Below are 24,920 nucleotides of genomic sequence, written 5' to 3'. Positions count from 1 at the left end.
TTAACTCTACTAATATTTTTCCCAAGACAAAATGCTACTTAAGAATATTCTTGACAGGCTGGGAATATGGCCTAGTGGTAAAGTGCTCGCCTCGTATACATGAAGCCCTGGGTTCAATCCCTCAGCACCACATATATAGAAAAAGCCAGAAGTCGCGCTGTGGCTCAAGTGGTAGAGTGCTAGCCTTAAGCAAAAAGAAGCCAGGGACAGTGCTCAGGCCCTAAGTTCAAGCCCCAGGACTAGCAAAAAGAAAAAAAAAAGAAAAAAGAATATTCTCCTCAGGCGCCAGTGGTTCACACCTGTAATCCTAGCTCCTCAGGAGGGAGATCTGAGGATCAAGGTTCAAACTTAGACCAGACAGGGAAGCCCATGAGACTCTTATTTCCAACTAACCACTAGAAAACTGGAAGTGGCTGTGGTTCAAAGTGGTAGAGTGCTGACCTTGGAGCATGAAGAGATCAGGAACAGCACCTAGGCCCTGAGTTCAAGCCTTACAACAACAACAACAACAACAAAAGAATACTCCTCATACCTCAGTACCAGCACAAAAAATATAAATAAGTAACCAAATAACTAAGAATATTTGTTATTTAAATACAATCACTTAGACAAATGTGACTCAAAAAAAAGAAGGTAATTTGATAAATACCATCTGCGGCAACAAAACCTGTTAGATTTTTATTAAGAGATACTTTCCTAGGCTCCAAAAAGATAAAAACCCATGATGTCACAAGCTAGCACATCAAATTAAAAACATACCAATTTCCTCCACTTCTTCTAGGAAATCATTATATTCTCTTAGACTAGGAAAGTCTTCTTCCCTTTTATTGTATCTTAAAGAGAAGAAAAGTATCAACATATTACATACAGCATTTAGCATTGTTTGCTTATCCTTACATAATTTTATATATGATATATAGACCAAGAACTGCTTATTGTACAAACCATTATTTTCTTTACTCCATTTATAACCTAAACAAGAATCCTAAATTTTTGTATGTGGGGATGGGAAGCAATTGTGAATACTGTTCTGTTTTCTCAGTGCTGGGGATTGAACTCAGCAATAATAGACAAGTCCTCTGCCACTGAACTGTGTTCAGTGCTATTCTTAAAATTCTTGTTATTAAAGAAGAAAAGTAGAATCAGGAGAAACTTGCACAATTTAAAATTTAAAAACAAAACAAACAAACAAAAACATGCTTGTATTTGTGCCTGTGGCTCATGCATCGTAATCCAAACTACTCAAGAGGATGTAATATGTTGATAGTGGTTCAAAGCCAAGTGGTGCAGGAAAAATCTGTGAGACTTTTTATCTCAAATTAACAACTAAAACAACATAAGTGAAGCTGCTCTTCAATTGGCAGAGCTTTAGCCTTGAGCACAAACACTCAAGGAAAGTTCCCAAGTCAAGCTCAAGCCCCAGGACTTGCACCAAAAAATAAAAAGTTTATAAGATTAAAGAAGAAATAACAGAAATTAAGAGCTTGAGAAATTGGTAAACAGGTGTCTCACTGAAAATTATTTGTTTCTTACAGATTCATTCATTTGCAGATAATCGAAAATTAACTGAAGAGAGATTTCCACTTTTCATGACAGTCACTGCCTAAAAATGCTAGATCACATTGTATTTGTGAAAAATTAGAAAACTACAAGAGATTGACAGTAAAAGATCAGAATCCAAGAGACTATTGTATAGAAGTAACAAAAGCAGGTAGAGGCACTGATAAAGTATTACTGGCCAGGTATCTAGAAAAATTACTAAAACATAATGATCTGGGTTGAAATCAGAAAGATCTTGTCCCAAAAACAAGCTAATAGCTATTAAAAAGATAGCCCAAGGTGGGTGTCAGTAGCTCATATCTGTAATCCTAGCTACTGAGAAGGCTAAGATCTAAGGACTGAAATTTATACCACCAAAAAGAATTTAAACAATGGATTGGGGGTGTAGTTTAGTAGTAGAGTAATATGCTTAGTAGACTAGAGGCCTTGAGTTCAATCTCTACCACAAAAAATATGTATTTCTCTAATTTCACAACAGTTAAGTGCCTTAAAATAAAAAGGACAAAAAAGTGAGCCATGAAACTACTAACAAAAACACATACATACAAAAGAAGTGAAAGCTAACATGAGTTTCTCTAATAGGCTTCAAATCTCAATTTAAATGTTATCTTGGCAGTCTTTATAATTACATTTTTGTTTCCTCATTTTATTTTTTATCTCTTTTCCATCCCATGTTACTATACTGTAAACCTCATGAGGACAGGATTCATAGATACTTTATTCATCATTCTTATTGTAACACTGTTTGCAAATAGTGGGCATTTAATAGTATCATTAAAGAATGGATAGCAAATGCAGATAAATTTGAAGCCATCAAACAATGCAATCTCCTTTATCAAAATTATATGAACAATATCACTCAGCTCTCTAAAAACTTAATCAATTTTTGAAACAAATACACAGATGAGTTTATGGTATTCACTTGTCAATCTATCCACATTTACATCAGAAATTAATGGTATCAATTACTGAAATAATTGTTAAGTCTTGTTCTGGTGACTGAGACATCCAGATAATAATACTTACATCTTTAATACTTTCTTCCGAATCTCAACCTCCTTGTCAACAGTTGGGTCTTCAAAGAGCTGTACTCTGAAGTTGCTCTTTCTAAGGGGAGTGCCACACTCAGGACAGTTTCCAGCTCCTCTAACAAATAGTAAGTCCACACAACTTTCACAACTACAAGGGGAGAAGTAAAATATGACATTTAACTGAGTATTCAAATCTACAAGCCTAAGTAGTTTTCCCCTTGGGAAAGAATAGGAAGTCATTGAAAACGATTCATTGTACTTCAAAGTTTACTCAAAAAACTTTTGGAAAATGTCCATTTTTATTTCAAACATAGATATCCTAAAAGATAACAATTTAGTTATACAAATTAAACAAATTTGCAAAGTACATTTAGAAAAGCAAGGTGTAGAGAAGTCAACAAGGTACAACACTTCTCTACAGCCATTTCCATTCCCAGTTCAGCACAGATTATCCCTAATTCAAAAATGTAAAGCTGAGCCCAGTGCTGATAGCTCATGTTTGAAATCCTAGCTACTCAGGTTGTTAAGACTGGAGGCTAAAGGTTCAGGATTGCAATTTGAAATCAGTCTGTGTAGAAAAGCCCACAAGACTTCATCTCCAATAAGTAACCAGCAAAAAGCCATGGGGCCATGGCCAAGTGTAAGTGATCCACAAGGCCCTGAAATCAAACTCCAATACCACAAAAAAAAAACACTTTTAAAAAATAACTATTCCTACCAGTTAGTTCCTCCAACATTTAATCTAAGCAGCTACATGGCTAGTTTAGTCAGGAGTACACCAGGTACCCTGCCAAATGCAAAACTGTGTATCAACAGGACCCTCAAATATTCATGCATGCAAGAATTTATACATTCTTAGAGACAAATTAAAAGAGAATCACTTGAGTTTGAACAAATAATTACAGTATATAAAACTATAAAAGATGCACCATTACAAAAAGTATATGAACTACAAAAAGGTAGATTGTGAGCATAAACATCTCCCTACTTCAACTGTAAATTCTGGAAGACCCAGGAAGTGAAAGTAGGGAGCCAGGTACCAGTGGCTCATGCCTATAATCCTAGCTACTCAGGAGACTGAGATCTGAGGCTCACAGTTCAAAGCCTGCCTTATCTCCAATTAACCAGCAAAATAGCTCAGGGACAGCGCCCAGGTCCTGAGTTCAAGCCCTCTGGCCAACCAAAAAAAAAATATGGGTAATCTGGTACCAGTGGCTCACACCTGTAATCCTAGTTACTCAGGAGGCTGAGATCTGAGGATGGCAGTTCAAAGCTAGCCCCTTGCAATTCTTCAATTAACTATCAGAAAACCGGAAGTGGCGCTGTGGCTCAAGTGGTAGAACGCTAGCCTTGAGCTGAAGATCTCAGGAACAATGCCCAGGTCCAAAGTTCAAGCCCACAGCAAACAAACAAATAAGTATGGCTAAAACTCCATTTCTTTTGAGATAATGTTTAACTGAAGTTGAAATGGTACTAAAGATGTAAGATCATTTTTGTTTCTTGAAAGAAAGTATACTGATGTTTGTTCAACTTTTATTAACATTTTCCATTAATGTCCAGTAGATATTCAGAGAAAATAAATAACAGAAGAGTATTAAAACCTGTCTTTGGATTGCTCCAAAAATCTAAGTCACATTTCAAGTTTGGTTGTTGTTGTTGTTTTCTGAATAATAACAATTATTTTTAATTATATTAATGGAAAAAATTTTAAATCTCTATCAAATGGACATCAAATAATCAACTTGGTTTTTTAACTTTTTGTTTTTGAGATGAAGTCTCACTATGTAGCCAAGGCTGGCCTCAAACACAGGATCCTTATCGCTCTGCATCCATAGTGCTGAGGTTACAAGCCTATACCATCATACTATGTCATTAATTGAGTTACAATCTATAAAAGTATAACTTAAAGTCCTAAGTTATTTAGAATGCAAATATCTGAAGATGTGCCAGCTCAAGTAAAATCCATGAGTCTCCAATTAACTACCAAAAAAGCCAGAAATGGAGCAATGACTCAAATGGTAGAGCACCAGCCTTGAGCAAAAACCTTAAAGAGATAGCACACTGGCCCTGAATTCAAGCCTCAGTATTGGCACAAGAAAACCTTAAAGCAGTGCCTGGTACATGGTAAATGTCCAGTGATTGTTAGCTCTACCTATATGCCCTTACCAATTCTTTACATTGGGCAAAGAATTTTTAAATTGTCCAAAGATTAACTGTAAGGGAAAATACTTTCTCTTTTTCATTTAGATATTTCAAATTTTCAATGTCTTGAATACTGGCATTTTTACAAAATTGCTGCATTTTTTCATTTGTATTCAGCATATGTCTAGTGTTTCTAGACAAAATGGGGAAAAATTAAGTAATAACACTACTTATGATGATTGAAGTTCTGAGTTGTTATAGAAAGTGGTTACCAAATATATGAATAGAACTTCCAAAGCAGAGGGTTAATTTATTTACTCCATTAATAAAAAATCAGCTTAGTGATTTGGTAATTATTCAAATGTATGTAGCCAACAAAAGAAAAAAAGACTGAGGCTGAGGCAAATATTTAAATAATTAGATTTCAGTTTAAAGAAAACCTCAGTAAGATTACAGCTGATACCTGGACTTAATTAGCAAAATAAATTGTAGTATACATACAATTGAATTGTCCAGCCATAAAAAGAATCTTGGAAACCATATGCCAAGTGAAAGAACTCAAGACACAAAAAGCCCTACAACATATCGTACTTTTTATGAAGTACTCAGAATAGGCAAGAGAAGAGATTGGTAGTAACATTATGTTGTAGAGACGAGAGAATATGAAATAACTGCTTAATAGATACAGTGTTTCCTTTTGTGATGATAAAACATTTTGGAATTAGATATAGTGGTTGTGCAATAAAGAAAAAATGCAAAATTTTGGCTAATTTTTCATTTTAAAATGATTAGTTTTATGATTTTTGGTGTTTTTTGGTTTTTGGTTTTTTTGCTAGTACTGGGTCTTGAACTCTGACCTGCATAATGTCTCCTTAACTTTTTCACTGAGCCTACCACTTGGGCTACAGCTCCATTATGAACTCCACTTTAACTAAAAAAAAAAAAAATCCAAACCAAGCATAGTGACAAATGCCTGTGTGCCTGGTTACTTGGAAGGCTTGAAATAAAATGACTTCTTGAGTTTGAGATCAGTCTGGGCAACACAATAGGAAGACAGGGAGAGGGAATGACAGAGAAAGAGGACAAGGAAAGAGAAGGGGAGGGAGGCAGGAAGGAAGAGCTAGTCCACTGAGGCAAGAGAACTGAAGTTGGAGGCCAGCCTAGGATATACTGCAAGACCTTCACTCAAAAAAAAATATATATATATATAAATATACTTGATATAACATCAAGTTTATATACTTATTTGTAATTTTATGCAAAGAATGAAATGGCTGAATTATTACTCTATTATTAGCTTGCTACACTGGATATTATTTCATTGCTTCTCTAGTATCTAGCAACCTTTTCCCTATTATACAAACTGAACTGTAAGTTTTCCAGTCATACAGTTTGGATAGTTTGATTCCACTTAGTCAATGGACACTTGGTTGAGAGAGAAACTAACAACCCAGTAGACAGCATAAGAAAAAAGTATTAGGTGAGAATATCTGGGGTAGAAGCCTCCGCTCAACTCCTTTAAGCCTATAAGAGAAAAAATTCCATTTAGTCCACCTAAAAACATCTCTACTACCTGAATTCATCCTTTTCCAAAATATTTTTCAAATGAAGAGACAAATGAAGAAAGTACTACAAAAAGCTACTACGTCCTAAGATAGTGCTATATAAGTTTTTAGAATACATTTCTTTAAATGATAAATCCAGCACTACCATGAAAAAGTCTTTTTACTAAAGAAAAAACTTAACTCCAGATTTCTCTTAAATGATAAATCTTTCATTGACCAAATAAAAGTTATTTTCTTACTAAAGACATGATATGATATGATATGATATTTACACTCTACTTTGGTAATCAAAAAGCCTGCATTACCATCCCATTTCTGTCCCTCACCACATGGAGCACTTTGAGGAAGTCAACTAATATTTGTAAAATATCTAGATTTTCCTTCAAATTTGATAATTCTAGATACTTCTATCTATGTTATATATGTCTTTTAATATGTTCTCATTGTTTGACGAAATGTCTAGCAATTCAATATTTCTGCATTCTAATATTATATAGTAATAATCTAGTTTCCCTGGTTTTATTTAAAATATGCAAACTAATCCCTTGCCTCAAAAGAGCTGCATTTTCCACAAGATATTTAAAACAGACTTTCTCATACACCATGATTTTGTTATTCTATCACTGCTCAAAAGCTATACTCATCAACTTGTCCATAATTTATTCTTCTTTACTGCAAATGATACCAAATCCAAAGGTTAATGACTAAACTAAGTCTGTAGATAATCTATTCTTTTTGGAAGTTTAGATGTGCGAATAGCCAACCAGAAAATGTAATCAATATTGATTTACTTTTTGAAACTATGAAATCTTTTTTGATAATCACCACTTTCATCATTTAAACAAAAGCCACATTAAGAGGAAAACCATAGCTTCATAGTATTATTTTTACTTCTCTGTAAACATTTAATTTTTCTAAGAACTACATGTAAATCATTATCAAGTAAACAAAACTATAGTTTGCACCATCTTTTTGTTAAATATTTGAGAATCAGAATATTCAAATAATTAAATTAATAGAGTACTAATACAATGTTTTGAAATATCTATGCATTGTTAATTAGGTTAAATTTATCTCTGTAAATACATTACTTCTTTATGGAGAAAATATTCAAGAGCCTTTTTAGTCAGTGGACTGATTGCAAAAGGGTTCAATAAAGAAATTTTAAGGTAAAAAAGAAAATCCTTGGGGCTGGGAATATGGCTTAGTGGTAGAGTCCTTGCCTTGCATACATGAAGCCCAGGGTTCGATTCCTCAGCGCCAAATATAAAGAAAAGGCCAGAAGTAGTACGGGGGTGCCTCAAGTGGTAGAGTGCTAGCCTTAAGCAAAAAGAACATTGCTCAGGCCCCGAGTTCAAGCCCCAGAACTGGCAAAAAAAAAAAAAAAAGAAGAAGAAGAAGGGGGAGAGGGAGGGAAAAGAAAATCCTTTTAGTAGATTTTGTGTGCTTTTTTTATACACAATTGCTATCTACGGTAACCTAGAGGTGTAACAGTGACCCTCTGTAGATTCCCATCATCCTCTGCTTAGCTCTAACAGGTCTAAACCTCTGATTACCAAGTCCTTTCCAGGCTGTGGCTGCTAAACTTGTACAATAAGTACAATAATGGACTTTGGAAAACCAAGAGACATTCCAGTGGATCCCTAGGTTACCAGGCATATTCTTCTCTGACCCCCTGTGAGGATGATCAGGGCCAACTACCCTAGTCAAGATTGGTGACTCCTTTTTTTCCCTGGTGATTTTTTCCAAGTCCTAGGGCTTGAACTCAGGGCCTGGGTGCTGTCCCTGAACCTCTTTGTGCTCAAGACTAGCGATCTACCACCTGAGCCACAGCACTACTTCTGGCATTTTCTAAGTAGTTTATTAGAAATAAGACTCACAGACTTTTCTTCCCTGGCTGGCTTCCAACAGTAAACTTCAGATCTCACCCTCCTGAATAGCTAGGATTATAGGAGTAAGCTACCAGTGCCAGGCTCCTGGTGATCTTTTGACACAAATAAAAATCTGAAGTGACCAACCAGCAGGTATATATACACCCTAGTGGGATACTTCCACTTCTAGAAACAAGAGTCTAAGCCCACAGATCCTAATGAGTAGGAGAAAATAAAAATGCCTCAAGTGAGGCCATTGTTACTTCTATCCCTTTGTTCTAAGACCCATGTTATTTTATCTACTGAGGATACTCAATATAATGGATAGCCACATAATGATCAAGTATTAGAAATACAGAAAGGATTCTGAAAGATAGTCTTCACCTTTGAGGAGTTATCACCTCCAATCTGACACCTCGGTTGCATTATCATTATCACTCTCATCACTACCAGAACTACTAGGACTACAACGACTACTACTAAGACTGCTGCTACTACTACTATTACTATTAGTTATTTGAAACAGATCTCACTTTACAGCCCAGGATAGCCTCAAGGTCATGATCCTACTGCTTCTGCCTCTCAACTGTTGGGATTACAGACATTCACCACTATTCCTAGCTGTCCGCTGCATTTTTGTGAGCCCATTATAGTGGTTCTATCAATCCAAAGGATGACAGATAGAGCAGCATGAGTTAAAACCACAGACTCATGAACACCAGGCTCACTGCCACATACCTTTTACTGTAAAGTGGGAGTCTTGGTTAAAAAATTAAAAAACAGTACTCAAGTTCTCATATTGGTGGATTCAATACTCATATGGAAGTGCTGGTTGGGATTTATAGGCTGGAAAAAACAAACCTATACCCAGAATTTGTGTTACTCTCAGATTAAATGAATACCCCCTCCAGGGCAGAGGAATTTCCTCACTATGAGAGCAATGATCCTGCTGGTCAAAGAACTAATTTGAGAGTTCTCCCAACTATCCTCTATGCCTGTCCAAATTATGCAACTAAAAAGCAAAGAAATTACTACCAGGTAAAAATAGAGACCTACTGTGAACTATATATCAGAGCCAGGAGTCTTCATTTACATAATCACCTGATTCCAATTCTCCTGATTCCAAATAGTAGCAGTTTTAGTTTGAAGATTTCAATGTCATGTCATACCCTATCACCAATCTTCTTTCATAGGTTTTCAGCCTAAAACAATCACCAAAAGTACAAAGTAGTAACCAACTATAAAGTAGTAACCAAACCAAATAGTAACTCCAAAGTTTATAAAGAATCAAAACAAACTCACTGTGACCAGGTTAGGCCCACATCATAGTTCAGATCTTAACTGTCCTCCAAGGCCCATTTATTAAAGGCCTTGTTGCCAGTCCATGGTGTTACTAGAATGTGGTAGAATCTTTAAGAAGTGGGACTTGGTGGAAGGGAGTTATGTCTATGGGTATCCTTGAAGGCAACAATAGGACCACATTGCTTCCTCTTCCCCTCACTTCTCATGGCTGCCATAATGTAAACAGGTCTCCTCTACTACTTAACTCTGCCATGACATACTGTGCTATCTACCACAGGCTCAAAGCAAAAGGCCCCATGACCTAAATAAATCTTCACTAAGCAGGTACCCAGAGCCTGTAATCTTACCTACTTCGGAGGGTGAGATCTAAAGAACCCGGTTTGAAGCCAGTCTGGGCAGAAAAGTCCATGAGAATCTTATCTCCAATTAACCACCAAAAAGCCAGAAATGGAGTGGTGGCTCAAGTAGTACAGAACTAGCCATGAATTTAAAATTTTTACAAAGCTCAGGAACAATGCCCAGGCCCTGAGTTCAAGCTCCAGGACTAACACAAATAAATAAGTACATAAATAAATAGACCTTTTCTTAAGTGCATTGTCTCTCAGATACTTTTGTTTTAGTGACAAAAAATTGACAAATAAAGCCTAGTAAAAACTTTGAGCATTGTTTAGTAATCTTTAGACATTGATATATTCCTAAATCAATAGTCTATGTTCAGTTGGACAACTTGATGGCACAATAAGTTTGTATAGTAAGCAAAGCTGCAAACATAACAGCTTTTCCATAAAGGTAACCATAATCCTTTCCCCATATTAGGTATGAAAATAAAGGAAAGGGGGAAAAGAACCTTACTAGTTAACCATAGAAACAATGAAAAAAACTCTTTAGGAAAGTAAAAGAATAACCATCATGAACTTATATGTTGAAAATACATGACAACTCAAATGACTTTATTTGGTCTGCTCACACTCCTAGCTACTCAGGAGGCTAAGATTTTAGAATCACAGTTTGAAGCAAGCCAGGGCAGGAAAGTCTATGAGACTCTTATCTCCAATAAACTAACAAAAAAGCTGGAAGAAGAGCTATGGCTCAAGTGATAGAGCACTATCCTTGAGCAAAAGAAGCTCAGGACCAGTACTGAGGCCCCGAGTTTAAGCTTCAGGACCAGAAAAACTTTATATATTTTATGAAATAGTGTTCAAAATAGGATAGTACAAAGGGAGAAATGTATATCTTACAGAACTAATGTCCTACATCTACTTCCTAAACCACTCCTTCTGTTTCTGTTTTGGGGATTAGACTCAAGGCCTAATTTATGAGAGACAAATGCTTTAATAACTGATCCATATCCACAGCCCTCAACTTCTTAGTGTACAACTCATCTTTCTCAAATGTTGTAGACCTTTTTGTACTATCATAGTCACTATCACACTATTCTTATGTCCTTCAGATCATCCTGTGTTTACTTATGGTAACTATTATCGAAAGTATTCTCACTACACACTCTTCCCACAGGCATTCCATCCAGGGCCATACAAGTCTGGGAATCACACCATCTTTGCCCTCAGTTAGGGAATATGCATTCCTTCTTGCTCTCTAATGTAATTAGATCTCCTTATGATCTCTTTGCTCACCACTATTCACACCATCATTTTTGGCAACTCAAACATACTTATTATCAATCTAGCCTAAGAATTTATTCTTTGACTTTCTTGCCCCATATCCTTTCAGTCAATACTCTCCTACCTTCAGCCCTCAATCTGGTCATTGTTAGAACATCTGTCTCTTCTGGAATCTTCTCAGAATCTTTCCTTTCCTTTCAGATGACTTGCAGTAAGTACCACCATGCTACTCTTTCATTTCACAAGAAACACCTATATACTAACCCTTCTACTTTCCCCCCTCTAAGTTTTAAGTTCATTTTATACAAAGTTAAGTGTCTGGCAATATAATCATTTACAAACATACTTAACTTACTTATCTCTCTATCTACTGTTATACTACCTAACCTGTGTTTGGAGGCATCTATCCACCATCCCATGTCTATATCTATCTAAGAAGCCTTTTTTGTTATTTTTGTTTTTGTTTTTGTTTTTTGGCCAGTTCTGGGGCTTGGGACTCAGGGCCTGAGCACTGTCCCTGGCTTCTTTTTGCTCGAGGCTAGCATTCTATCACTTGAGCCACAGCGCCCCTTCTGGCTTTTTCTATATATGTGGTGCTGAGGAATAAAACCCAGGGTTTCATGTATACAAAGCATAGTATACGAGTTATACCAGTAGGCCATATTCCCAGGCCCCTCTTATAACCTTATTAACTGAATTCACACTAAAGTTATCACCACAGATCTTAAGATGACTATTCATCTCTGGCAAGCTTTCCTTTTACACATTTGAAGTAAATTTATTTCCATTCTCCAAGAAATATCTTATATTTTCTTTTTTCCCCTCAGACTTCCAGTACTTTTTTAATGATTCAATTATTAATGTAACCTCACTAATATTGAATATGGTCAATCAAAGATCACCTCATTCTGAGCATCATCAATTCCATCAACCTACCTGATTCTGTAGCTGTAATAATCGTATTACTTCAAGTAAAAATGAAGGAAATATCCCATTATCTAAAGTAAATCTCTTTCCTCTACTTGTGTTCTGTGCCTTCATTCTCTATTTTCTATTCAAGTCATTTATTTCTGTCAGTTGTCCTCTTTCTTCTACATTATTAATTTCTTCCTCTATTCACTCTTATTAGCACACAATATTACTTAATATTAAAACATAATTTTAAAAAAAAAACCTTGATGGGAATGTAAACTAGTACAACCACTCTGGAAAGCAGTCTGGAGGTTCCTCAGGAAACTAAACATAGACCTTCCCTATGACCCAGCCATACTATTTCTAGGCATCTACCCTGAACATCATGAACCAGGATATGAAAAGAACACCTGCACATAAACCAGGATAAGATAAGAACACTGCTGCACTATTCACAATAGCCAAGATATGGAAGCAGCCCAGAGGCCCCACAATAGACAAGTGGATCCAAAAAAATGTGGTACCTATATACAATGGACTTTCAAACAACCATTAGAAAGAATAAAATAATGTCATTTGCAGGGAAATGGATACAACTAGAACAAATCATATTAAGTGAAATAAGCCAAGATCAGAGAAACCAATGGCACAAGTTCTCTCTGATATGTGGAAATTAAATCTAAAATGCACTGGGATACAACAAATTACACAGGATTCTAGATACTCACATACACTGAGACCAAAAGAAGATAGTCTTAGGAGAGAATCTCAAGGGTGCAATGCCTAGGTGCCTCTTAATAGTTATATAAAATAATATATACATATATACTGAAAGAAACTCCTAAGATATGAAAACAAAATACTTTAATTTTTTTCTTTTTCTGGTGATTCTGTATTCTTTACCTTATATATGGTATATTCACGTGGGAAAGAGGGTACAGAACTTGAGGAAAAAGGGTGAAAAGGTGGAGCACACTGGCAGTAGAGCACACTGAACATGGATCAAATTGAACTATACAACTCATAAGTAGAGATGGGAGGGAGGGAATGGGAGAGGATGAGGGAACAGATGACACTGTACAAAAGGAAATGTATGCGTTACCTGACTCATGTAAATGTAACCACTCTGTACATTCCCTCTATAATAACAATAAAGCAAATTTTAAAAACCACTTGAGTTGGGCACAGTGGCTGATACTTGTATGCCTGGCAACTTGGAAAGTTAAGGTCAGGAGGACTTTAGTTTCAGGCCAGCTTGGGCAAAAGTTCTTTAAACCCTAAATCATTATAACAAGTTTCAGCAAAATCCATGACTTTATCTCAAAAAGAAATGTAATTTTATTCATTTAAGTTTTCAACAAGGGAAAATGAAATTTTTCTCTATAACTGAAAACAAATACAATATCATTGTCTATCATTTTCCTTCATAGTATAAAATACTATGTACTAATAAAATATTATGAAGAAAAGTTTACACACCATAAATGGGCATAAATGGGCCAAAAACAGTCATCTAATAACCACTCATTAGGTGCCTATTATAGGACAGGCACTGTTTTGGGCACCAGGGAAACCTCAGTGAGTCAAATAATGACTTCTGTCCTCATGGAGCTTATGGACTAACACAGCCAGATAAATTAAGTGGTGTTAAAAGAAGGCAAGAACTACAAGAAGGTTAAACAGAGTACAAAGTGCTGGGCAGCAGAGGCAGTAAGGTAAGCAATGGATATAGTAAGCTTGAGAGGCTACAGAAAGATCAGTAAAACCAAAGGAATGCTGTATGGATTTGGGATTTTCCTCTGTATTGAAAGAGAAGCCACTACATGGTTTACAGAAGTAAAGTTAGAGAAGTAACAGGACATAAATTACTTACTTTAAGCATCAGTCAAGCTGCTATGCGGAAAGCAGAGCCTACAGGGACAGAGGCAAGAGTGGGTAAACCAATTCAAGAGCTAAGACATAATCCACATGAGTGAACAAAGGGACAGCAAGGAAGGTAGAACAGAAAGTAGTCAAATTTTCACCATGTGAAGGCACTAACAGAAGAGGAAACAGAAGCTACTAAGAAGCATAGCATGAAAAGGTGAACAGAGAAATACGTTTTGAAACCATAATAAAATGGCACTTTTTAAAATTTAAAGTCTTGGCTGGGATGTAAATCAGTGGTAGATCACTTGTCTAGCGTCTACAAGGCTCCATGTTCTATCACCACCACCACCACCACCACAAACACACACATAAAAACACAAACTCGGGCTGGGAATATGGCCTCATGGCAAGAGTGCTTGCCTCCTACACATGAAGCTCTCGGTTCAATTCCCTAGCACCACATATATGGAAAACGGCCAGAAGGGGCACTCACTGTGGCTCAGGTGGCAGAGTGCTAGCCTTGAGCGGGAAGAAGCCAGGGATGGTGCTCAGGCCCTGAGTCCAAGGCCCAGGACTGGCCAAAAAAAAAACAACACAAACTCATACACAAAGGTCTAACAATGAAAACACTGACAAAGATAAAGGAAAACTGATTTGCACCATGCTGCTAGAACAATTTGGCATTTCCTAGTAAAGTTAAATATGCTCATTCTTTATGACTCAATTCTACTCTGGTATATATCTTAGAACAACCTTCATATGTACCAAGAGACATGTATAAAATGTTATGGCAGCGTCATTTTTATGTGAAATAAAAATTAGCAAACATATACCCATTAACAAAATGGATAAATAAAATGTTATAGAAACAAACAAATTACAACTATGTACAATATACATCAATCTGTATAAGTCAAAACTACAATGTACAAGGACCTAAGTAAACAGGAAAGAAACATATATGTAAATTGGAACCTTCGTGCTCTTTTGAAGGGAATATAAAATTGTGCAACCATTATGGAAAACAATATAAAAGTTGCTTAGAAAACTAAAAATAGAGGGGCTGGGAATATGGCCAGTGGGTTTGATTCCCCAGCACCACATATATAGAAAAAGGCCAGAAGTGGCGCTGTGGCTCAAGTGGCAGAGGGCTAGCCTTGATCAAAAAAGAAGCCAGGGACAGTGCTCAGGCCCAGGACTGACAAAAAAAAACAAAACACAAAAACTAAAAATAGAACTACAAGTGGATCTAGCAATCCCTCTTTGGTAAATGTCCCAAAGAATTCATAGTACAATTTCCAGGAGAAATCTGTACACCCATGTTCATTGCAGCATTAGCATAACAGACAAGAGGTGCAAGCAAAACCCAAATATTCACTGATGGGACGAACAAATACCGAAAACGTATGAAGATATAGTGCAATATTAAGTAATCCTTAAAAAGAAAATCCTGTAACACACTAAAATGTGAATGAACCTTAGGAATATTACAGAAAGTGAAATAAATCAGTCATAAAAGGAAAAATACTATATGATGGTATATGAATTATTCTAAGAGTCAAAATAATAGAAACTTAGACAAAAAATAAAGTGGTTGTCCAGGTCTGATGAGAGGGAAGAGAAGAAATAAATGTTTCATGGGCAAAGTTTTCATTTTTGAATGCATAGCTTCACACCACAGTAAGCACACCATCTACCACCGCTGTACAAGATGAAAAAAGCTCTTCAGATCTGTTGCGCAATATGTGAATATACTTACTACTGACGTATTCACTTAAAAACAGTTAACATGGAAAGTTTAATGATGTTTTTACTACAATAAAAATCTTATTAAGACACATATACAATGCATATACTTATATAAAATTCAAGATTAATATCTGCTTTAAAAATCCAGCAATATGTGGCGAACCCATACACAGAAGAAACGGAATGATTAAAACAATATTTGGAGAGGTAGTCATCTCTGTGGAAGAAAAAAGATATGATAAGCGATAGAGACTTCAAAGCTTTTGATAATATCCTATTTCTTTTTTTTTTTTTTTTTTTTTTTTTTTGGCCAGTCCTGGGCCTTGGACTCAGGGCCTGAGTACTGTCCCTGGCTTCTTCCCGCTCAAGGCTAGCACTCTGCCACTTGAGCCACAGCGCCGCTTCTGGCCGTTTTCTGTATATGTGGTGCTGGGGAATCGAACCTAGGGCCTCGTGTATCCGAGGCAGGCACTCTTGCCACTAGGCTATATCCCCAGCCCCCTATTTCTTATTGAGATAGAAAGTGTGCAGATGTCTATATTATCTTTTTTTTTTTTTTGTAATACTGTAGTTTTAACTCAGGTATTTGTGCTTGCTGGGTGGCAAAAAAGTGCCGAGCCAAGCTGTCATCCAATCAATGCCATCTATATATGTACTAGTATATGAAAAAAATAACTTTAAGTGTAAGCTCAACTTTATAACCTTGGCAATGCCATCACTCACATACTGGTAGAGAGAAAAAGAACAAGGGGTCTGTAGGAAAATAACATGGTGGTTTAAAGGCAGAAGTTTGTCATCAATTAGACCTAGCTGAATCTATGCTTAGCAATTAACTAGTTTCTTTTTTTAACCTTAGGCAAGTTACTTAAAGCCTCTAAGCTTCAAAGTTTCCCTCATCCATAAGAAGTAGAAATTATGAGTACCTATCAGTTAGAGTTATTATAAAGATTAAATGAAATAATGAATAAAAAGCCTTCAGTACTATGCATAAGACATAGTAAACATTTCTATAGATGTAACAGTACTTTGTAAACCTTCCTATTCTACTCTTCTTGCACTATCTCCACTGGAAAGTTTGTGTTTTTCTAAAAGGTTAGAAAAATCTTGTTCATATATAACTTCAAAACCACTGCAAATACCCCTACAGATAACATCATTTACAAACAACAAAACTTTAAAAGGCCAACCAAGACTTTCAAAAACCAAGGGAAAAACTATTAAACATGCAACTCCTCAGAATTATACGTATCATCAAAGACAATCATCCTATTTATGAGCCAATACTTCTGAAGGTTTTAACTAACTGGTAATACAATGGTATTATACAGGCTAGTCAACCTTAAGCAGGAATGAAGTTAACCTTAATTTTTTAAATTATGCTGTTTTTACCTTCAAAATTATTTTTAAAAAACCCAAAAGTTCTTAGTAGATATAATTACTACCTAGATTTCATTTATTTCTCCCAGCCAGCCTATTTATTTTATGTATCTTAAATCCCCCAAAATAGACTTCCAAAGTAGGCTCAGTTGTTCCCACAACCATAAGGTTACCCAAAAAGATCCTAGAAAGATGAACTGTAGAAAAAATACTGAACCAGACAAAGCAAGGTATGTTAGTCTCAAGTTTGAAGAATAATTTGCATGTTCCAGAAACTCACAAATCCATAAGTCAAAAATCCAAAAAGAACAAGGGTCTCTTGTACATATTACCATGAAAATGCTACTATACACTCACCTTGCAAAATGCAGTTTAAGTTTATATGGCATTTCCAACCCAAAAGTGCACTATTAACACCTCAAGAAGCATATGGAAACCATTTCCCTGATCTGTTACTATATTAAAAAAGTTTACTCTAAAAGAAATAGATCTCTAAACTAAAATTTTGACCACATATTAAGAAACTCTCAAACTTAACTTACTTATATTAGTCTTTTAATCAATTATAATTCCTCCATATTATCTTCCTTCCTCACCCCACCACCTCGCGTTCTGGGGCTTGAACTCAGGGCCTGAGCACTGTCCCTGGCTTTTTTTGCTCAAGGCTAGCACTCTACCACTTGAGCCACAGCACCTCTTCTATGGTACTGAGGAATCAAACCCAGGGCTTCATGTATGCGAGGCAAGCACTCTACCACTAGGCTGTATTCCAGCCCTCCATATTATCTTTTTTTAAAAGTTTTTTTGGTCAGTCATGGGACTTGAACTCAGGGTCTAGGCACTGTTCCTGAGCTCTTTTGCTTAAGGTTAGTGCTCTACCACTTTGAGCCACAGCACCACTTCCAGTTTTCTGGTGGTTAATTGGAGTTAAGAGTCTCATAGGAACTTTTCTGCCTGGGCTGGCTTTGAACCATAATCCTCAGATCTCACCCTCCTGAGCAGCTAGGGTTACAGGTGTAAGCCACCAGTGCCCCTCTTTTTTTTTTTTAATACCAGTACTGGTACTTGAACTCAGGACCTCAAGCTGGGTTCAACTATGAAGCAAGCTTTTTCACTCAAGCCTGGTACTGAACCACTTGAGCCACAGGTCTATTTCCAGCTTTTGCTAGTTAATTGGAGATAAGAGTCTCATGAACTTTTCTTCCTGGGTTGTTTTCAAACCATGCTCCTCAGATCTCAGCTTCTTAAGTAACAAGGATTACAGTGAGACACCAGAGCTAAGTTGAAAATAATCATGTCTTAATATTTATTCTCATCTTTATTGTTTTAAAGTTAGCTATATTTGAAGTCCTAATACCTACCCAATTCATTTGTGCTTAACAGTAAATTAATAAACGATAAGCTTCCTCAAAACAACATAAAATTAACCATTCATTAATTTGTTATCTTACATGGGAAAGTGTCCCAAAAACATACTCTAAAAAGGAGAAGGAAATCGTTTACATTATTTAACAGATAAAATCCTTGTATATTAACTGAATCACCATCTTCGGATGTCATCAAAACAAAAATTCAAAAGTTAACAAATTTGTTTTAAAGAATCATATAAATTCTATTTTTATATATCAAGATTTTTATACATTTTAAGCATATAAGCTTAAATTTCATAAAGGCATACTTAATAAAGGCTATGACCAACCTCTGCAGGATTGCAGTCATATTAGAAATAAAGGCTAAAGACATTTAACACAACAGAGTATGCCTTAGATCAGCTAAAAATGAAGATTTATATTATTCAGTCTAATTAGAAGACATCAGCAATTTACTCTGAATATGTCTATATTTTCCAATGATCATCTTAAATTCTAAAAAAAGTTTACATATTTTTGTCCATTTGGCTTCCTAATCAGAACTTCTCCAGTACTGGGCACTGTATCAGCTTTTTTAGTTACAACCGCAATTCTGGCTACAACCTTCTAAACTACAATCTGTCAATCTGTTATGACCTCCACTGCTCCCTTGATTTGTCTAGATGACTAACTCCAAGCTTTACTTTCTTTTCCCACTTCTACCTTACTCCTAGTTATACTCCTTTTATAACCAGCCTAAACTTCATTTCAGCTACTACCACTCAATAATTTATTATTTATTTTTCTCTCTGTGTGTGTATGTGTGTCGATCCTGGAGCTTGAGCTTAAGACCTGGGTGCCTTCCTGAGCTTTTTTGCTCAAGGCTAGCACTGTACTGTGTGAGCCACAGCTCCACTATGAGCTTTTGGGTGGTTAACTGGAGTCTCACAGATTCCTGACTGAGCTGGCTCTGAACCAAGATCAGCTCTCAGCCTCCTGAGTAGCTAGGATTATAAGCATAAACTACCAACACCTGGCTTTATTTGCTTATTTTTTAACTGATATAGTCCTCTCCTAGTTCCAGAAAGAATTTCACTGGCTTCAAATTTCTTCACTCCTGGGGCTGGGAATATGGCCTAGTGGCAAGAGTGCTTGCCTCCTACACATGAAGCTCTTGGTTCGATTCCCCAGCACCACATATATGGAAAACGACCAGAAGGGGCGCTGTGGCTCAGGTGGCAGAGTGCTAGCCTTGAGCGGGAAGAAGCCAGGGACCAGTGCTCAGGCCCTGAGTCCAAGGCCCAGGACTGGCCAAAAAACAAACAAACAAAAAAAAAATCTTCACTCCTCACCTAATCATCAAATCCCAATGTGAGCCAGACAGTGATTTATCCCTATCATGGTTCAAGGCCAACCTGGGTTACAATCACAAGACTATCTCCAAAAAAAAGAAGAAAGAAAGCAAGCCCTGTATGTGAAGAATAAGCTTGAACTATTTCTTAACTTCCTAGTCATTGACTCACCAAATTCTCTCAATTTGTCTCCTAAATCTGTTTCAAATCTTCCTTTAAAAAACAAAAATAGAACTGGAACCTACTCAATTTGTTTGTTAGGTTTGAGCTCTAACATGTTGAGCCCACCATCAGACCTGTTTTTGTTTGTTATTTTGGAGACAGAGTCTAGTGGACTTTTCTGTCCAGGCTGGCTCTGAACCATCATCATCTATTGTATCTCAGCCTTCTGAGTAAACAGGGTCACAGGCATGAGCCACCAGTACCCAGCCATCTGTTTTCTCAATTTCAACTCTAATAGTATTCTCTTCATAGTCACTAATTCCACACACACAAAAAAAAATTAAGTGCTAGAAATATGGGTTCCAAACAAAGTGCCCATGAACTTCTATCTGTGATAAGCTTAATCTATTATACTATTTGTCATTACTAAGGCCACACAAAGACAATTAGCTTTACTATCTGATAGACCAACAAAGGAGGATTCCTTAGCAAAAAGTCACTGATACTAAAGACATGAATACAGTCATAAACTGAATACAGTCTAAAACTGAATGAATGCTCCAGGGGGAAAAAAAAGTACATTCTTCACAATACTGTGCAACTTAAGTGTACAAGCATATAATCCTGACATTTATTATCTATTTTGAAATTCACCATTATAGTAGTATATAGCACTTTCACATACTTTTCATTTTATATGTAAGATAGACAGTAGTAGTTTAACATTTACAGCATACTAACAACTGTTATGTAACACTGTAGTTTCAGTTTAACTGCATAAGAAAAGTGAACTTTAAAAGGTAGTAGTATGTGTACAGTTAGAAAAAAAAATCAACTATTTCCCATTCTAGCAATGAGTCAAGAACCTCAAACTGTCACCAGCAGCTGCATTAAATGTAAACCCAGTCAGTAAGCAACTGACAAGGTCATGTGACTTTATCTCTTAGAAACTTAAGCAAAAGTACATGAAGCAAAGCAGCTTATTAAATGACCATATCTAAAGCAGTTTTTGTTTTGACAATAAGAAATTTAATCACTTTTCCATCAATGTAGATCTAAAAGGTATGTTAAAATGTTATACTCTTCCAGGTGGATTAATATGGACTTGTTAAACTATGCTTATACTGTTTCCTGGTCATTGTACCTCTAAATTGTAAATAATTATAGGTTTAGAAAAATGATTCTGCTCAGTTACTACTCACCATAAATTCTGAGCTTTCACAGCTTGATGACATAGTAAGTATGAAAGCACATGATACACACAACACATTCATAAATTGAGATCTAACCAATTAAAAGTTAAGTCAGATAACATTAAGGCCTTATTAAATCAAAGTGGAATCTAACATACAAAATGCTTTACAGACATGGGAAATTAGACAAATCACTTTCCATTTTCTTTTTTTTTTTTTTTTTTTTGGCCAGTCCTGGGGCTTGGACTCAGGGCCTGAGCACTGTCCCTGGCTTCTTCTTGCTCAAGGCTAGCACTCTGCCACTTGAGCCACGGCGCCACTTCTGGCCATTTTCTGTATATGTGGTGCTGGGGAATCGAACCCAGGGCCTCATGTGTACAAGGCAAGCACTCTTGCCACTAGGCCATATCCCCAGCCCCTCGCTTTCCATTTTCTATCTTAGCTTATTCATCTGTCAAATAAGGACATGGACTACACGTTTTTCCAAGGTCCTATGATCTTAAAGAATTAACATGTCCGTGGCCTTACATATGAAACTGTAACCCCTCTCTGTACATCACTTTGACAACAAATAAGTAAATTCTTTTTTTTTTTTTTTTTTTGCCAGTCCTGGCCTTGGACTCTGAGCCTGAGCACTGTCCCTGGCCTCTTTTTGCTCACTCTGCCACTTGAGCCACAGCGCCACTTCTGGCGGTTTTCTGTATATGTGGTGCTGGGGAATCGAACCTAGGGCCTCATGTATACGAGGCAAGCACTCTTGCCACTAGGCCGTATTCTCAGCCTAAGTAATTATTTTTAAAAAAAGAATTAACATGTCTATACATATTGGGGGGGAAATTTCATTGATCTAATTATTCAGTATGGTATAGATTGCAGCTATTATATTACTTCAAAATTAAAATGCTAACCAACAATCCAATAATGGCCACTTCAACCATAAATTAATAATTAGAGATGAGTGATAAAGTGCTTAATTTGAGCCTCAGCAAGACATTTCACTAGCATGGATGAGAACTGTGCCAGGCTAACTCCTTACATACGATTTTTTTTAACTTCACTCATTTAGGTTAAGCCAATTCAAATTTGCAAGATTTCAGTGCTAAAACATCTTTGTTCTTTTTTTTTTTTTTTCCCAGTCCTGGGGCTTGAACTCAGAGTCTGAGCACTGTCCTTGGCATCCTTTTGCTCAAGGCTAACACTCCACCATTTGAACCAAAGCGCCACTTCTGGCCTTTTCTATATATGTGGTGCTGAGGAATCGAACCTAGGGCTTCATGTATATGAGGCAAGCACTTTTGCCACTAGGCCATATTCCCAGCCCCTGAAACATCTTTAAAAGAAAAATCTATACTTTTATCCACTAAAATAAATTGTTCTAGATGACACATAAGACCCTTTTTGGCATTATGAAATCTATATATGATAATAAGAACTGATAAGTAAAAGAAATGATAAATTATATTGGTCTAAAAGAAACATACTGTGTTCCTTATTAAGCTCTTCTGTTCTATGATAAAGCTCAGCCCCTAAACTCAGTGCAGACACTTGAAAAACAATTTACAAACATAATAGATATTCTCAAACTTTAAGGTAGCAGGTAAAATAAAGGTAGATTATAGTTTTCACTCAGAAATCAGTTCAAGGAGTTCTCATTTTGGGGTTTGGGAATAAAGTGCTAGTGATCAAACAAGAACTTGTGCATGCCAGGCAAGTGCTCTACCACTGAGAAATACTCCCAGACAAAAGTTTACTCTGAACTATTTGCCAGAGTTAAAAACTCAAAACATATTTGTGATTGGTGTTGTGACTTAAGAGCTAAAGAATTGTTGACCCAGATTACAATTTGAACTTGACTATTCTTACAATATGTTATATGAAAAACATTCTGGAACAGGGAATCATTCCCACTCTTACTTAACCCAGTTTATGGAAAAAGAATTGTCATCCAATACATTTCATTTCATGTTCTAAATTAAATAAATAGATCATGACACACAATCCATATCCCTAAAATGAAACTACATATATGTACTATGCACATTTTCCAAAGGAGTACAGTTCATCTGCCAATAAAGTATGTACAATGGACAAAAAGTGTTGAGGAAAAAAATTGTTTTCTTGCAGCCAAAATGTGAAAGCCTCTGGTTATTTTTTCCATGCTACTTTGGAGAGTTTGCTAAAGCTCCTATTAAATGAGAACAACTAAACTGCCATCATGAAAATCAATAATACACCTGGTAAGAAACAAAAGCCTGACTCACCTGTATGGAATCCATTATCCTTTGTGGGGGGGAAAAAGCCTAAATCTGGTATCAGAAGGCACAATATACTTTCTACTGGACAAGAGAATGATTTTTCCTTGTTCTGCTCTCCAGCTGCCCAAAGAATAGATCTCATAGTAACTGTAATACGACACTTAAAGAAATAAGAGGTTGAATAAAGTGCTTACGAAGAATAGCAATTTCATGCAATTGCATTTCTAAAAGTACTTTAAATCTCTTATTGCTCAGAAAGTTAAATATTTTAAACTAAAACTTTAACCTGTGCACTTGCTTCATATTGGAGACTTGCTGGATTTCAGTTTCTCTCATTTCACCTACCTAAACTGGTTCTAATTTTTTTCGTAGGGGTGGAGGAACAGACAAGAACTCACTATGTATATAGCACAGGGGACTGACTACATTCTCCTACTGCCTCCTCCAAGTGCTAGCTATGATTACAGGCACATCACTGCACCAGGGTCTTAATTTTTAAACACTTAACCAAAATCAAATTTCTTTCTTTGCACTAGGCCATATTCCCAGCCCCAAAGTTTGAGTATTTTAAAAGAATGATTATAAATATCTGAGCTAAGGACATATCTTATTTCATTCTTCAGACATTCATTACAGAAATATTAAACACAACATTTTCTTTTAAATTCTAATTTATTCAATTTGGTCCTGATTAACAAATACAAAGATTTAGTATACCTACAAGAAAATTATTTGTTATATACAGAAAACTGTTTTTATACCAAGGCCACAATGGGCATCCTACAACTTTTATTGGCCCTATCAGGAAAGAGTTCTCTTCTTTTTTGAAATTAAAAGTTCTATTAAAGGGCTGGGGATATGGCCTAGTGGCAAGAGTGCTTGCCTCGTATACATGAGGCCCTGGGTTCAATTCCCCAGCACCACATATACAGAAAATGGCCAGAAGTGGCGCTGTGTCTCAAGTGGCAGAGCGCTAGCCTTGAGCAAGAAGAAGCCAGGGACAGTGCACGGGCCCTGAGTCCAAGCCCCAGGACTGGCCAAAAAAAAAAAAAAAGTTCTATTAAGCCTATGAGATTAGGTTTGCTTGGGCCGATTTTCTTCCTGTATGTGATTTTTTTTTAATGTGGCCAAAACTAGTTAAAGACTTTGTTGTAATGAAAATCCTATGCAAGCAAACACCTAAGGCCAAATAAAATTAATTTTACCTTAGGTTTTCTAGCTTCAATCTCTAGAAAGCAACTGAGCCATACCTTTAGCCCTCAAACACATTTTTAAAACATACTTCTTCCTGGGTGCCAATAGCTCACACCTGTAATCCTAGCTACTCAGGAGGCTAAGATCTGTGGATTGATTGCTAATCAAAAGCCAGCCCATGCAGTAAAGTATGTGACTCTTATCTCCAATTAACCATAAAAAGCCAAAGTGGAACTACAGCTCAAATGGTAGAACGCTAGCCTTGAGCACAAAGGCTCAGGGGCAGCACCCAAGCCAAGGACCAGCACACACCAAAAAAAGAAAGCATATCTCTTATCTTTCTTCATACTGTATTCCAGAAACATAATAAGTAATATACACAAATGGAGACTGCATTATCTGAACAGATGATAAA

The 24,920-nt window shown here is 36.4% G+C and overlaps 1 protein-coding gene across 1 annotated transcript in view; it reads right to left on the bottom strand.

The window, feature by feature from the left end:
• Positions 1 to 24,920, bottom strand: part of Mnat1 (MNAT1 component of CDK activating kinase) — a 162,777-nt gene that overhangs the window by 125,238 nt on the left and 12,619 nt on the right. Inside the window, exons 2-3 of the mRNA XM_048362084.1 lie at positions 2,587 to 2,739; positions 760 to 833 (exon numbers count right to left, since the gene is read on the bottom strand). Of these exons, the coding sequence (XP_048218041.1) occupies positions 760 to 833; positions 2,587 to 2,739 (227 nt within the window). The remainder of the gene's footprint in view (positions 1 to 759; positions 834 to 2,586; positions 2,740 to 24,920) is intronic.

This window comes from Perognathus longimembris, chromosome 14 (genome assembly GCF_023159225.1).
Source record: "Perognathus longimembris pacificus isolate PPM17 chromosome 14, ASM2315922v1, whole genome shotgun sequence".
NCBI classification, from domain to species: domain Eukaryota; kingdom Metazoa; phylum Chordata; class Mammalia; order Rodentia; family Heteromyidae; genus Perognathus; species Perognathus longimembris.
Note: the sequence above shows the minus strand (reverse complement) of the source record. Positions and strands in the feature narration are given on the sequence as shown.